Source organism: Halichoerus grypus, chromosome 3 (assembly GCF_964656455.1).
Source record: "Halichoerus grypus chromosome 3, mHalGry1.hap1.1, whole genome shotgun sequence".
NCBI classification, from domain to species: Eukaryota; Metazoa; Chordata; class Mammalia; order Carnivora; family Phocidae; genus Halichoerus; species Halichoerus grypus.
Window position 1 is genome coordinate 171,248,425 of NC_135714.1, and position 16,933 is coordinate 171,265,357.

The 16,933-nt window shown below is 40.8% G+C and overlaps 1 protein-coding gene across 5 annotated transcripts in view; it reads left to right on the forward strand.

Moving 5' to 3' along the window:
- ZMAT4 (zinc finger matrin-type 4) overlaps positions 1–16,933 on the forward strand; it is a 354,366-nt gene that overhangs the window by 178,926 nt on the left and 158,507 nt on the right. For all 5 annotated transcript variants that reach the window (XM_036096263.2, XM_036096264.2, XM_078069585.1 and 2 more), the window contains one exon: positions 12,524–12,680. In XM_036096263.2, the coding sequence (XP_035952156.1) occupies positions 12,524–12,680 (157 nt within the window). The remainder of the gene's footprint in view (positions 1–12,523; positions 12,681–16,933) is intronic.

Sequence of the window (16,933 nt, forward strand, 5' to 3'; positions counted from 1 at the left end):
ACTTCACAACTTTTTTTTTCTTCCAGCAATGCGGACATTACATTGAAAAAGTCTGAATTTTTGCTTCCAGTTTGAAACCCATAATTTAGGATAATCTTAGACTCCCCTTCATTTATTTGATATCTTGGGGCCATTTTCAGTTCTTTAAGCCAGAAACTTTAAATATATTCATTGAGGTCAGTTCATCAAACTTTATGGAATTTCTGCCCTGAGCCATATATCAACATTGCTGTGGGTGCAGTGGAAGACTCCAGTAAAGATGATATGATCTGTAGCTGTAAGGAGCCATTAATTTGAGATTTAGATAGCCAAGAGTACACAATTAAATTCTACCACTTTGCAGGCACTTGGTTCATATTGAGGTTCTTCCTGGGTTGTTGTGTCTCCACCAGGGTCATTAGAATAGTCCAAGTTGGTGGTATTTACAATTGTATCATGTGAATTACATTGGCTTTTTTAGTAAAATATCCAGTAAACATGTTCTGCTGGCTTCAAAGGCTGCCTAACTTCTCAGGACACTAATACAGTTTCTCTATTGTCCAAGACTTAAACTTTCTTGGTCCCTCTTCTACAACTATGGCATAGCTATATTCCATGTTATTTTCTTGCCTAACTATTGTTCTTCTATTATCCTTTGATTTTCCTATATGATTATAGGATCATATTGCCCAGGAAAGCAGAAAGCTAGGAATATATATTAAAACTGTGATGAAACTAACATAAATTTTAGGACAATGTTCCCCTAATTGAACCTTCAAGTTAATTTATAAATTGCTGATACCTCTGGTTCTTTTCCTGGCCATTGTCCTCTCAGTCTGAAAGATTTTTGGCTGGCAACTAGACCTCCTTGCATTATCTGTCTCCTCTTTAGATTTTCATGTCATGCAAATTACTAATCCCATGAACCAACCCTCAACACCACTCACTCAGTAAACATGTATAGGTCCCCCTGTGTGACAGTCATTCTGCCAGGTGCTGGGGCTTCAATACCAATGAGATGATTTCCTTGATCTTAAGGAGTTTTGTAGGCTTGTGAGGGGACCAAACATGAAAACAGACACATGCAATAATTCAGTGTTCTATTATAAAAGATGTACAGGACACATAGAGAACCTAAGGTCAATGTTCAATTTTGTAGAGGGAGGCAGAAAAAGCTTAATCTCAAGGAAGTGATGATTAAACTGAACCGATTCTAGAAAGACAGGGTTAGACAAGAAGTGATAAGGAAGGCATGGGAAATGCTTGGAGATGAAAATCCACACAAATAGGCTTAATTTACATTAATGGTTTTTTAAATTTTATGATTGGGAGAGTGTGAGTCCAGTAGAAGACTATGCTTTCTTTTCTTTTTTTTAAATTTTATTATGTTATGTTAGTGACCATACAATACATCCTTGGTTTTTGATGTGGTGATCCACGATCCATTGTTTTTGTATAACACCCAGTGCTCCATACAGTATGTGCCCTCCTTAATACCCATCACTGGGCTAACCCATCCCCCCAACCCCCTCCCCTCTAAAATCCTGTTTGTTTCTCAGAGCCCATAGTCTCTCATGGTTCATCTTTCCCTCCAATTTACCCCTCTTCATTTTTCCCTTCCTTCTCCTAATGTCCTCCATGCTATTCCTTAGGTTCCACAAATAAGTGAAACCATATGATAATTGACTTTCTCTGCTTGACTTATTTCACTTAGCATAATCTCCTCCAGTCCCATCCATGTTGATGTAAAAGTTGGGTATTCATCCTTTCTAATGGCTGAGTAATATTCCATTGTATATATGGACCCCATCTTCTTTATCCATTCATCTGTTGAAGGGCATCTCAGCTCTTCCCACAGTTTGGCTATTGTGGACATTGCTGCTATGAACATTGGGGTGCATATGGCCCTTCTTTTCACTGTATCTGTGTCTTTGGGGTAAATACCCAGGAGTGCAATTGCTGGGTCATAGGGTAGCTCTATTTTTAAATTTTTGAGGAACCTCCACACAGTTTTGCAAAGTGGCTGTACCAACTTGCATTCCCACCAACAGTGTAAAAGGGTTCCCTTTTCTCCACAACTTCTCCAACATTTGTTGTTTCTTTCCCTGTCCATTTTTGCCATTCTAACTGGTGTAAGGTGGTATCTCAATGTGGTTTTTTTTTTAATTTTTTTATTGTTATGTTAATCCCCATACACTACATCATTAGTTATAGATACAGTGTTCCATGATTCATTGTTTGTGCATAACACCCAGTGCTCCATGCAGAACGTGCCCTCCTCAATACCCATCACCAGGCTAATCCATCCTCCCACCCCCCTCCCCTCTAGAACCCTCAGTTTGTTTTTCAGAGTCCATCATCTCTCATGGTTCGTCTACCCCTCCGATTTCCCCCCCTTCATTCTTCCCCTCCTGCTACATTCTTCTTCTTCTTTTTTTCTTTCTTAACATATATTGCATTATTTGTTTCATAGGTACAGATCTGAGATTCAACAGTCTTGCACAATTCACAGCACTTACCAGAGCACATACCCTCCCCAGTGTCCATCACCCAGTCACCCCATCCCTCCCACCCCACCCCCCACTCCAGCAACCCTCAGTTTGTTTCCTGAGATTAAGAATTCCTCATATCAGTGAGGTCATATGATACATGTCTTTCTCTGATTGACTTATTTCGCTCAGCATAATACCCTCCAGTTCCATCCACGTCGTTGCAAATGGCAAGATCTCATTCCTTTTGATGGCTGCATAATATTCCATTGTATATATATACCACATCTTCTTTATCCATTCATCTGTTGATGGACATCTTGGCTCTTTCCACAGTTTGGCTATTGTGGACATTGCTGCTATAAACATCGGGGTGCACGTACCCTTTCGGATCCCTACTTTTGTATCTTTGGGGTAAATACCCAGTAGTGCAATTGCTGGATCATATGGTAGCTCTATTTTCAACTTTTTGAGGAACCTCCATACTGTTTTCCAGAGTGGCTGCACCAGCTTGCATTCCCACCAACAGTGTCGGAGGCTTCCCCTTTCTCCGCATCCCCGCCAACATCTGACATTTCCTGACTTGTTAATTTTAGCCTTTCTGACTGGTGTGAGGTGGTATCTCATTGAGGTTTTGATTTGGATTTCCCTGATGCTGAGCGATATTGAGCACTTTTTCATGTGTCTGTTGGCCATTTGGATGTCTTCTTTGGAAAAATGTCTGTTCATGTCTTCTGCCCATTTCTTGATTGGATCATTTGTTCTTTGGGTGTTGAGTTTAAGAAGTTCTTTATAGATTTTGGATACTAGCCCTTTATCTGATATGTCATTTGCAAATATCTTCTCCCATTCTGTCAGTTGTCTTTTGGTTTTGTTGACTGTTTCCTTTGCTTTGCAAAAGCTTTTTATCTTGATGAAGTCCCAATAGTTCATTTTTGCCCTTGCTTCCCTTGCCTATGTTTCTAGGAAGAAGTTGCTGCGGTTGAGGTCGAAGAGGTTGCCGCCTGTGTTCTCCTTTAGGATTTTGATGGACTCCTGTCTCACATTGAGGTCTTTCAACCATTTGGAGTCTATTTTTGTGTGTGGTGTAAGGAAATGGTCCAGTTTCATTCTTCTGCATGTGGCTGTCCAATTTTCCCAACACCATTTGTTGAAGAGACTGTCTTTTTTCCATTGGACATTCTTTCCTGCTTTGTCAAAGATTAGTTGACCATAGAGTTGAGGATCCATTTCTGGGCTCTCTATTCTGTTCCATTGATCTATGTGCCTGTTTTTTGTGCCAGTACCATACTGTCTTGATGATGACAGCTTTGTAATAGAGCTGGAAGTCCAGAACTGTGATGCTGCCAGCTTTTCTTTTCTTTTTCAACATTCCTCTGGCTATTTGGGGTCTTTTCTGGTTCCATACAAATTTTAGGATTATTTGTTCCATTTCTTTGAAAAAAGTGGATGGTATTTTGATGGGGATTGCATTGAATGTGTAGATTGCTCTAGGTAGCATTGACATCTTCACAATATTTGTTCTTCCAGTCCATGTGCATGGAACGTTTTTCCATTTCTTTGTGTCTTCCTCAATTTCTTTCATGAGTATTTTATAGTTTTCTGAGTACAGATCCTTTGCCTCTTTGGTTAGATTTATTCCTAGGTATCATGGTTTTGGGTGCAATTGTAAATGGGATCGACTCCTTAATTTCTCTTTCTTCTATCTTGTTGTTGGTGTATAGGAATGCCACTGACTTCTGTGCATTGATTTTATATCCTGCCACTTTACTGAATTCCTGTATGAGATCCAGCAGTTTTGGGGCGGAGTCTTTGGGATTTTCCACATAAAGTATCATATCATCTGCAAAGAGTGAGAGTTTGACTTCTTCTTTGCCGATTTGGATGCCTTTGATTTCTTTTTGTTGTCTGATTGCTGTGGCTAGGACTTCTAATACTATGTTGAATAGCAGTGGTGATAGTGGACATCCCTGCCGTGTTCCTGACCTTAGGGGGAAAGCTCTCAGTTTTTCCCCATTGAGAATGATATTCGCTGTAGGTTTTTCATAGATGGCTTTTATGATATTGAGGTATGTACCCTCTATTCCTATACTCTGAAGAGTTTTGATCAAGAAAGGATGCTGTACTTTGTCAAATGCTTTTTCTGCATCTATTGAGAGGATCATATGATTCTTGTTCTTTCTTTTGTTAATGTATTGTATCACGCTGATTGATTTGTGGATGTTGAACCAACCTTGCAGCACAGGGATAAATCCCACTTGATCGTGGTGAATAATCCTTTTAATGTACTGTTGGATCTTATTGGCTAGTATTTTGGTGAGAATTTTTGCATCCATGTTCATCAGGGATATTGGTCTGTAATTCTCCTTTTTGATGGGGTCTTTGTCTGGTTTTGGGATCAAGGTAATGCTGGCCTCATAAAACGAGTTTGGAAGTTTTCCTTCCATTTCTATTTTTTGGAACACTTTCAGAAGAATAGGTATTAATTCTTCTTTAAATGTTTGGTAGAATTCCCCTGGGAAGCCATCTGGCCCTGGGCTTTTGTGTTTTGGGAGATTTTTGATGACTGCTTCAATTTCCTTAGTGGTTATAGGTCTGTTCAGGTTTTCTATTTCTTCCTGGTTCAGTTTTGGTAGTTTGTACATCTCTAGGAATGCATCCATTTCTTCCAGATTATCTAATTTGCTGGCATAGAGTTGCTCATAATATGTTCTTATAATTGTTTGTATTTCTTTGGTGTTGGTCGTGATCTCTCCTCTTTCATTCATGATTTTGTTGATTTGGGTCATTTCTCTTTTCTTTTTGATAAGTCTGGCCAGGGGTTTATCAATCTTGTTAATTCTTTCAAAGAACCAGCTCCTTGTTTCGTTGATCAGTTCTACTGTTCTTTTGGTTTCTATTTCATTGATTTCTGCTCTGATCTTTATTATTTCTCTTCTCCTGCTGGGTTTAGGCTTTATTTGCTGTTCTTTCTCCAGCTCCTTTAGGTGTAGGGTTAGGTTGTGTACTTGAGACCTTTCTTGTTTCTTGAGAAAGGCTTGTATTGCGATATACTTTCCTCTTAGGACTGCCTTTGCTGCATCCCAAAGATTTTGAATAGTTGTGTTTTCATTTTCATTGGTTTCCATGAATTTTTTTAATTCTTCTTTAATTTCCTGGTTGACCCATTCATTCTTCAGTAGGATGCTCTTTAGCCTCCATGTATTTGAGTTCTTTCTGACTTTCCTCTTGTGATTGAGTTCTAGTTTCAAAGCATTGTGGTCTGAAAATAGGCAGGGAATGATCCCAATCTTTTGGGATCAAATCAGGTTGAGACCTGATTTGTGACCTAGGATGTGATCTATTCTGGAGAATGTTCCATGGGCACTAGAGAAGAATGTGTATTCCGTTGCTTTGGGATGGAATGTTCTGAATATGTCTGTGAAGTCCCTAGATCCAGTGTGTCATTTAAAGTCTTTATTTCCTTGTTGATCTTTTGCTTAGACGATCTGTCCATTTCAGTGAGGGGGGTGTTAAAGTCCCCCACTATTATTGTATTGTTGTCGATGTGTTTCTTTGCTTTTGTTATTAATTGCCTTATATAATTGGCTGCTCCCATGTTAGGGGCATAGATATTTACAATTGTTAGATCTTCTTGTTGGATAGACCCTTTAAGTAGGATATAGTGTCCTTCCTCATCTCTTATTACAGTCTTTGGTTTAAAATCTAATTTGTCTGATATAAGGATTGCCACCCCAGCTTTCTTTTGGTGTCCATTAGCATGGTAAATAGTTTTCCACCCCCTCACTTTAAATCTGGGGGTATCTTTGGTTCTAAAATGAGTCTCTTGCAGACAGCATATCGATGGGTCTTGTTTTTTAATCCAATCTGATAGCCTGTGTCTTTTGATTGGGGCATTTAGCCCATTTACATTCAGGGTAACTATTGAAAGATAGGAATTTAGTGCCACTGTATTGCCTGTAAGGTGACTGTTACTGTACATTGTCTGTGTTCCTTTCTGGTCTATGTTGCTTTTAGGCTCTCTCTTTGCTTAGAGGACCCCTTTCAATATTTCTTGTAAGGCTGGTTTTGTGTTTGCAAATTCCTTTAGTTTTTGTTTGTCCTGGAAGCTTTTTATCTCTCCTTCAATTTTCAATGACAGCCTAGCTGGATATAGTATTCTTGGCTGCATATTTTTCTCATTTAGTGCTCTGAATATGTCCTGCCAGTCCTTTCTGTCCTGCCAGGTCTCTGTGGATAGGTCTGTTGCCAATTTAATGTTTCTACCATTGTAGGTTACATATCTCTTCTCCCGAGCTGCTTTCAGGATTTTCTCTTTGTCTCTGACACTCGTAAGTTTTCCTATTAGATGTCGGGGTGTTGACCTATTTTTATTGATTTTGAGAGGGGTTATCTGTGCCTCCTGGATTTTGATGCCTGTTTCCTTCCCCAAATTAGGGAAGTTCTCTGCTGTAATTTGCTCCATTATACCTTCTGCCCCTCTCTCTCTTTCTTCTTCTTCTGGGATCCCAATTATTCTAATGTTGTTTCGTCTTATGGTATCGTTTATCTCTCGAATTCTGCCCTCGTGATCCAGTAGTTGTTTATCTCTCTTTTTCTCAGCTTCTTTATTTTCCATCATTTGGTCTTCTATGTTTATCTCTCTTTTTCTCAGCTTCTTTATTTTCCATCATTTGGTCTTCTATCTCACTGATTCTTTCTTCTGCCTCATTTATCCTAGCAGTTAGCGCCCCCATATTTGATTGCACCTCATTAATAGCCTTTTTGATTTCTACTTGGTTAGATTTTAGTTCTTTTATTTCTCCAGAAAGGGTTTCTCTAATAACTTCCATGCTTTTTTCAAGCCCAGCTAGTATCTTTAAAGTGATGATTCTGAACTCTAGATCTGACATCGTACTAATGTCTGTATTGAGTAGGTCCCTGGCAGTCGGTACTACCTCTTGTTCTTTTTGTTGAGGTGATTTTTTCCATCTTGTCATTTTGTGCAGAGGAGAATAGATTAATGAGAGAACAAAATGCTAGCAGGGTAACAATGTCCCCAGAAAATATACTCTAAACAAATCAGAAAAGACCTGAAGCAGTGGGAAAAGAAAGGGAAAGAGAGAAAAAAGAAAAAGAAAAAAAAAAAAGAAAAAGAAAAAGATAAAGATAAAGATAAAAACAAACAAAAACAGAACAAAACAAAACAAAACAAAAACAGAATGTGATCAAATATGATCGGGCTGGTTTATAAATCAGTGCCACACACTAGATTTTGGGTGTATTTTGGTCTGTTAAAAGAAAGTGCCTCCAAAAATTTTAAAGAAAGAAAAACTTATATATGTACAAAAATAAGGGTTGATATGATGAAGGGATGGAATATGACTGTAAAGATGGAAATTATAAAAAAATTTTATAAAAGGAATTGATAAGTTGTTTGAAAAAAGAAAGAAGAGGATTTATAAAAAAAAAAGAAAAAAAAAGGGAGAGAATGTGATCAGGCAGGGGAGTAGGAAAAAACCATACACTAGAGATTTAGAGTATATTTTGATCTGTTAGAAGAAACTATCTCAAAATTTTAAAGAGAGAACAACTTATATATATATGCCAAAAATACGGGTAACTACTATGAAGGGATAGATTATGACTCTAAAAATGAAAAGTAAAAATGTTTTTTTAAAAAAGGGATTGATAAGATGTTGGTTGAAAAAGGGGAAAAGAAAAATTCAAAAAAAAAAAAGAAAAAAGAAAAAAAGACAGTTAAAAAAAATAATTAACTTTGAAAGACTAAAGAATCATGGTAAAAAAGCCATGAATTCTATGTGCAGTATTCCCCTAGTGCTGGAGTTCTGTCGTTCTCATTGATCGGTAAACTTGGTCTTGGCTGGCTGTTCTCGCTGATCTTCTGGGGGAGGGGCCTGTTGCCATGGTTCCCAAATGTCTTTGCCGGAGGCAGAATTGCCCCGCCCTTGCCCGGTCCGGGCTAAGTAATCTGCTCGGGTTTGCTCTCTGGAGCTTTTGTTCCCTGCAAGCTTTCCCTACAGCTTTGGAGGCAGAGAGTGAAAATGGCGGCCTCCCAGTCTCCTCCCCGGAGGAGCCGAGAACTCTGGCCCCGCTCCTCAGCGAGCCCCCAGAGAAAAGCAGTCAGTCACTCCCGTCTCCCCGGTCTCCGGCCACACTCCGCGCTCACCCGGCCTGTGACCGCGCGTTTCTATCTGGCACCCGACCCCGGGTGGAGTCTCCAAACCCAGCAGATCCCTGCGGTGCGCTTCCGCGCCACTCCTCCCTGGGGGAGGAAGGTGAGTCTCCCCAGATCTGCTGCTTGTTGGGTCCCTGCTGGAGGAGCAGTGGCCCGACTGTGCCGCGGATCACGGTTTATGGCAACCCCGAGCTGAGAGCCCGCGCCTGGGCTCTGTCTCTGCAGCCGGCTTCCCCGCTCCGATACCTGGGAGCTCTGCCGCACTCAGGCACCCCCGGTCTTTCTGTGACCCCGAGGGTCCTGAGACCACATTGTCCCACGAGGGTTCCACCCCCCACTTAGCCACCAGAGTGATGTCCCTCAGCGGAGCCGACTTCTAAAAGTTCCGATTTTGTCCTCCGTGGCTCTATCACTTGCCAGAAGCGGCCGACGGAGCCCCCTCCCCCGCCGTGTATCCTCCCGAATATCGCCTCGGATTCACTCCTCCGCGCGTCCTACCTTCCAGAAAGTGGTCGCTTTTCTGTTCAGAGAGTTGTTGCTATTCTTTTCTTTGATCTCCTGTTGAGTTTGTAGGTGTTCAGAATGGTTTGATCCCTATCCAGCTGAATTCCTGAGAGGAGACGAAATCCAGGTCTCCTACTCCTCCGCCATCTTGCTCCGCCCCCTCAATGTGGTTTTGATTTGAATTTCCCTGATGGCTAATGATGATGAACATTTTTTCATGTGTCTGTTAGCCATTTGTATGTCTTCAGAGAAATGTCTTTTCATGTCTTCTGCCCATTTTTTGACTTGATTATTTGTTTTTTGGGTGTTGAGTTTGAGAAGTTCTTTATAGATCTTGGATACCAACCCTTTATCTGTAGTGTCATTTGCAAATATCTTCTCCCATTCTGTGGGTTGCCTCTTTGTTTTGTTGACTGTGTCCTTTGCTGTGCAGAAGCTTTTTATCTTGATCAAGTCCCAAAAGTTCATTTTTGCTTTTGTTTCACTAGCTTTTGGAGATGTATCTTGAAAAAAGTTGCTGTGGCCAATGTCAAAGAGGTTACTGCCTATGTTCTCCTCTAGGATTTTGATGGATTCATCTTACATTGAGGTCTTTCATCCATTTTGAGTTTATCTTTGTGTATGGTGTTAGAGAATGGTCGAGTTTCATTCTTCTGCATGTGGCTGTCCAATTTTCCCAGCACCATTTATTGAAGAGACTGTCTTTTTTCCATTGCATATTTTTTCCTGCTTTGTCAAAGGTTATTTGACCATAGAGTTGAGGGTCCATATCTGGGCTCTCTCTTCTATTCCATTGGTCTATATGTCTGTTTTTGTGCCAGTACCATGCTGTCTTGGTGATCACAGCTTTGTAATATAGTTTGAAATCGGGCAACGTGATGCTCCCAGCTTTTTCTTTTTCAACATTTCCTTGGCGATTCAGAGTCTTTTCTGGTTCCATACAAATTTTAGGATTGTTTGTTCCAGCACTTTGAAAAATGTCATTGGAATTTTGATTGGGATGGCATTGAAGGTATAGATTGCTCTGGATAGCATAGACATTTTAACAATGTTTATTCTTCCAATCCATGAGCATGGAATGTTTTTCCATCTTTTTGTTTTCTTGATTATACTATTTTCCTTTAATTTCTGATGCCCTCTCCAATTCTCCAGCTCCCAACCTCCTTAATAACAGAGAACAGAGTCATACTCATCTAACACAACATCTAACATATTTGGCAGGTCCTTAAAAATGTGTTGAATGAATGAGTATCCTAAATCAATTGATCATTAACCAGTTTAAAGGCAGTTCTTTGCCCTAGAAACTATTTCTGAGTATACTTCATATACTGATACCAGTCCCTGTGTTGGGCTTCCAGCCTTTCTGTAGAAATGTCTACATCTTAGAGCTCCAGGGAGAAGGGCCAGGTTTGGCTGGTACTTTTGCTAGAAGTGCAGAAGGGATGCACAGATTGTAAATAGGTGTAGAGTATCGATCATAAGCTTTGGCTTATGACGTTACTACTAATTTTAAGAAAAATTACATGGTTTGGCTTAAAGTATGCATAATAAGGTGAAAAATGAGTTATTCAAGCAACCACTTTCACCTTAACAACCTTCTTTTTCTTTTCTTTCCTTTCTTTTTTTTTTTTTTTTTTAATGTAAGATCAATATCCCTTAAAATATAATGGAAAGTACCAGTTTGGGTCTTTCAGCCCTCATGAGGTATCCACTCCTCATTTACTAGGCTCAGACACTTCAGTAACTCCCTGATTTGTAATTTCCTGTTATCTCTGGGCTCTAACTCTCTCCATGGGTTCTGTGGCATCTCCCAGGTATGGTTGGAGAGGTAGGTGAAGAAACGCCAACTCTTCCCTGTCCTGCTTGGTCTAGTTAGTTCCCATAGTATACAGCACAAAGGTGTGAAATAATTAGTGATTTAGTTAATTAATTAATTAATTTATTTCTGAGGGTGAAGGGAAAACTCAAAGGAACTCAAAGCTTTAAATATCATCAGTAAGGATGACTCAGTAGACATAGCCTCATGCCTTAACCAGGTGTCCTGCCCTAAATATTTGTCTCTGTCCAGGAAAAGACCTCTGGGAGGAGCTTCTCTTCTTTATATAGGGTCCATTTCCTCTCAATGATCCCCAACCCCTGGCACTACATTTCCTCAAATCTCACCCATTAACTGTGATGAAGGGGTCAGGGAGGCAGACTAAGATTTAATAATCTAAGGTCAAGAGAAAAAATGGCAGTGGGTACCCCCCCACACACTGATGATAATACTCCTCCCAAAGATGAACATTAATTATGAGAGAAGTATTACAGATGAATGCCTTAAAGAGAAATGAGTTATTTTTCTAACTGCCACATAATTTGCAAGACAGCACTCTCTCCAGCAGTCTGGACATCTTATTATTTTGCAGAAAATACATAATTCTCTTTTTTCCATCCTATCCCCACCTTCATCCTTCTGCTCATGCCATTTTATTTATTTATTTATTTATTTATTTATTTTTTTAAGATTTTATTTATTTATTTGACAGAGAGAGAGATAGCGAGAGCAGGAACACAAGCAGGGGGAATGGGAGAGGGAGAAGCAGGCTTCTTGCCGAGCAGGGAGCCCGATGTGGGACTTGATCCCAGGACCCTGGGATCATGACCTGAGCCGAAGGCAGATGCTTAACGACTGAGCCACCCAGGCACCCCTGCTCATGCCATTTTAAATTGCACTCTTTGGGCCTGCTTAGAATAAGAGAAGGGGCTATTATAGGGCCAGGTCCTCATCCAAGGCTGCTCTTTAATAGAAAGATGCTTCATGATTGCTGTCCCATTAAGGAATAGATTAACTCCTTATCTGAGAGTCCGCCTTACCCTCAATTTCTAACTAGCAGGAAGGGAGCCCATGGATTAATCTTCCCCTTGTATGATATAGGTAATTGATGGTCTTTGTGCACAATAGCCAGGTCACATGATCTAACAAAGGATTTATTTTTTTCTGATTCATGCTTCACTTTCATTGTCTTACAAAAGAATAAAAATCAAGCTGAATTTAAGTATTTTGTGCTGGGTTTAACTGATCACTGTTCCCAAAGAAAAGAAAATTATACAAACTCTCCTAGAAAATTCAGCCAGCATGGTCATCTTAACTTTATGATATATACTCCAGTTAATTAATAAAAATGTTCAAGTCATTAAAGAAATCTTAAAAAACAATGAATCATGGAACACTACATCAAAAACTAATGATGTAATGTATGGTGATTAACATAACATAATAAAAAAAAAGTCTATGGTATATCTTATTTTCAACAGAATGGAATGGGAAAAAAAGAAATTTTAGGACTCGGGGTTCCCTCTAATGTTATTTTTTTTTCTTTCTTCCTTGTAGGGAAGTGACGCCGATATGGTGGATAAGAATAAGTGCTGTACACTCTGTAACATGTCCTTTACCTCGGCAGTGGTGGCTGACTCACATTATCAAGGCAAAATCCATGCCAAAAGGTTAAAACTGTTGCTAGGAGAGAAAACCCCACTAAAGACCACAGGTATGTGTGTGAACAATGACCACAGGAGACACTGAAGTCGGAGCGCTGCGCCTGTCCCGTTAATTGTGCTCCCTCTTCAGAAGAGGCTGCCTGAATAGAGTCTAAAAGTAGATGTCCTTCGAAACCTAAAGGGATGGGCAGGTAGCCCAGCAGACCTTGCTGTCCTAAGACTGTTAAATACAATTGCAGGTGCTCATTCTCTCACCCTGGCTCCGTCAGATTAGTAATTCAGCAGCTGGCATCTTCTGCAAGGCTGTTTGCATCCTGCAAGATGTTGTCTATCATATTTATTACATATCTTATGTAAGATACTGTACCTATTATATAATGAATGCTGTTCTTCTGTAGCTTCAGTGTGTAATCCATATGGGTAACAGGTGGTGTTTTGTGTCTAGTGGGTCGATTCACTGCCTGTGCTTGTGTAATGCAGGCTATCATCCTGCCCTTATCTTGGTGAGGGTGGGCACGAGGAAAACTGTGGTCTTTAAAAACAGTTTCCTTTGCAGACAACTAAGGTGTTTTTTATTCCCCCCGCCGCCCCTTAGGTGACAATTCCTGTTGTTGTCTGTAATTCAAGCCTGTTAACTTTCACAGCAAAAAGCTTAAATATTGATAAAAGATCATTTGACCCTGTAATTGCTTAACTAAAATAATTCTTCATAAGTCTATCCAATTATGAAACTAAAATACTTTTATAATTGAATCGAGTTAGACTATTTGGAAAAAGTTTAAATTATGGTGAAGATGTTCCCAGGCTGGGTTATAATCCCAAGAAGTTGGGGTATATTTCATGATGTCTACTCTTCCAATGCAATTAAAATTTAGCAGTGCATTTTATCTGTCTAATGAATCGTGCATAAATCGTGGGCATAATTATTTTTTAAATGGTATTTTGGAGATTGGAGAGAGCCTAAAACAATACTTGGCTTTTATTCTCACCAGTGTTTTCCTTAGGAAAAATATCTTCTTTCACCTCGAGAATAGCAAGTAATCTTTCCACTGTATTTTTCTACTCAGTTTAACTAAAGGGTATTGTTTTTGTAAAGGTGACTATGATATTCAGATATAGGACAGGGTTGCAAAACGCCTGAAATCTGGAGCTTAGCTCGGCTTTTTCCTGGGCACACTCCGTGTGCTAGCATTTTATAAGCAGTCACTCGGTTGAAACTCCTGATTCTTGCTCTCTAAAAGGTTGGATATTCACCTTGTAACCTACTCCCCACCAAATTTCCTAAAATAGACACCTCAAAGAAACAGTCACTGGAAAATTTTTACCTGTTTTCCACGAATGAGTAACTAGCCCATTTGTTCTTTCTGCCTAAGCAGAGAATTGCTGTTAAATTTAATTTTGGACGTAGTGATGGAAGAGGGGAAGCTCTATCTTTGTTTATCATGTCAATTAGCAAAGGGGAGAGTTATTATTTCTGTAAAAAAAAATCACCACATGGCACAAATGGTTCTTTGTGAATTTAAATATATCCTCCAGATAACCAAGCACCAGTTTGTTTTCCTGAATTCAAATACCCTACGAGCTGGTAAATATAACTTGGGGGTAATTTGTTAGTTCCCATCAGTATATTCCAAAGGAAAAATCAAGAGCACTTAAACTGCAACCTTTACTTCATGACTTTGTCTTGATGTCCACAGAGCTGGCCCAGTCCTCAGTGTGACCAAAGTCACGGTGCCAGTTAGGCCAGAAGGGGATGGGGGTGGGGTGGGAGGTAAGTAGCTCTATCAGCTTGTAGCTTGAGCTGGGGAAACAGATTTCAGCTGCTTTATGCCAGAATCTCCCTTCCTCATCTAACTCACAGTGCCCAGGCTGCACATCCCCCTTCTGGAGCTTAGGCTCTCATCTGTTCTCTTTAAAGCTGCTTGGACCCGAAAGGGTCTTGGAGGATAGCAACACCAGACAGAATTAGAGGGTCTGGGAGCTAAATTGTTCCCTGGGCTTGGGTTGGTGTTAACCCAGCTGCTGGCAGGGACCAGAGGAAGCAGTGTGTCCTGCTAGGGCCAGGTGAGTCATTAGGTACAAGGATAAGTAGAAGGTAGGCATTGGGAGGTGTGGCAGAGGATACGATTTGAAGGCTTAATGGGAGAGTGGTACCTAGCAATGGAGAGTCTAGGGACAGAGATCCTGCAGAGAACAAGCTGGGTACTGGCATTGGGAAAGTCTGCTAGGTGGTAGCAGGGCCCTGGCTGCAGGCTGGTGAAAGTAAAGGCTGTTAGAGTGTGACAGGGCACCATAATTTAAGACAAGAGGGCTGGGATAGAAGTCAAGTGTAAGGAACAAATCAGGAACCTGATGTCCAGACTGAGGATATAGGTTGAAGCTTGATCTCAAACACAAATTCACATGATATAAGTAAGGATAAGGACCGAGAGGCACGAGAAAAGAACACCTAGGCCATGGGCTTCCTGAGCTACTAAGTTCAATCTCTCCAGCTCCCTGAATAGAGTCAGGATGACCTGCCATCCTTCCTTGCTGCCTGAGGCCAAGCCCAGTGACCATTCTTGAAGGACGTCACCCTCTAAGCTGTGGCTGCCCTATGAACATCTAGGAACAGCTCTGCCTAATCAACCAGCTTGGCTTAAAATTATTTCTGTAATGAAAACAAAAGGGGAAAAAAAAGAACATATAAAACCCAAACTGACTGAATTAAGATGCTAGAGAGAAGCAAGTCCCTTGCTCAAGTATGCCGTGTAAGCTACCCCTCCCAGAATCACAGGCTCTTGAACTGTAGTGATTTCTGGGTAGGGATAATTGAAGCACAACTCAGTGCTTCCCCCAGCTACTCTGTCTGATGAGGGTGAGCAATTGGTGTCTGTGAATCATTACCTTTCCACCTACTCAAGATGTGCTTTGATCAAGCATCAACTGGATATCTTGCAGAATTATTGCAGTTAGAGTTGTCTTCTCCAGATGGGAACATGTTTACTAGAATTTCTGAAATGCTTGACAGAGCTGCTGGCACAAATACCAGCTCCCATTCTTGTTGTTTGGTGTGCTTCAGAATCTCTGTTCTCGTTCATGATGAAAGCTTGAGGAGAATTCTCGGCCCACTGTATTCTCAAAGGGTCAGCAGACCTCAGCATGGAGGTCTAGCCCAGATTGGAGGCTGGCCGGGTTGCCACACCATGAGAAGGATTTAGAGGAGGTATAGTCCAGAGGTTGGAACCGTGAAAGGCATGACAATCCTCTCTTCAGGGGGAGAATAAAAGAAGCAGAGGTGGTTTAGCATGGAAAAGAGATTGCTCAGGGGCAAATCTTTGGAAGGCTGTTATGGGAAAAAAGAGATTCATGGTATGTGTGTGTATGTGTGTGTGTGAGTGTGAAAGAGTATGTAAAAATATATGAGTGTGTGTGAGTGGGAGTGTGTGAGAATAGGTGAGCAGGTGTGCATGTGTGTGCATGTGTGAGTGTGAGAGAACATTGTGAGAATACGCGGAAGTGTGTGTTTATGTGTGCATGGGTGTGAGAGTATGTAAGAATATGTGAATGTATGTGTGTAAAGGAGTGTGTGAGAATATGTGAGTGTGTGAGAGAATATATGTGTATGCATGTGTGAGTGTCAGAGAAAGTGCGAGAATATGTGTGAGTGTGTGTGAGAGTGTGTGTATGTGTGTGCATGTGAGTGTGTGAAAGCATTATGAGAATATGTGAGTGTGTTTGTGTGCATGTGAGTGTGAGAATATGAGAGTGTGTGAGAGAATATATGAGTGTGTATGCATGTGTAAACGTGAGAGTGTGTGAGTGTGCATGCATAAGTAAGTGTGTGAGAATGAGAGTATGTGAGTGTGTGTGAGAATATGTGAGAACGTGTATGCATGTGTGAGTGTGAGTGCATGTGAGGGAGTGTGTGAGTGTGTGCTTGGATGCAACAGATGTACCCAATGAGTGGGTAGAAAATTAAGGAGTTAGATCTGAACTCAAGATAAGAAAATGATTACTAAGTTTCAGAGATATTAGATTTCTGTAATGAAACCAAAAGGAAAGCCAACCAACTGGATCAAGATGCTGGAGAGAGCAGCGCCCTGCTCAGGTATGCTGCTGTGTAAGCCGTCCCTCCAGAGTAGCAGGCCCTGGAGCTGACAGCAGACTCAGGTGGGATGTGTGGCCGAGGGGGCGGGGTGTTGCTGAAGCAGAAGCTGGTTGATACTTGGCAGGGCATTTCTTGAGGGGATTCCATCCAGAGACATCAGCCTAGATGATATTTAAAGTCTTTCCACCCTGATTCTCCGCCCAATGCTACCTG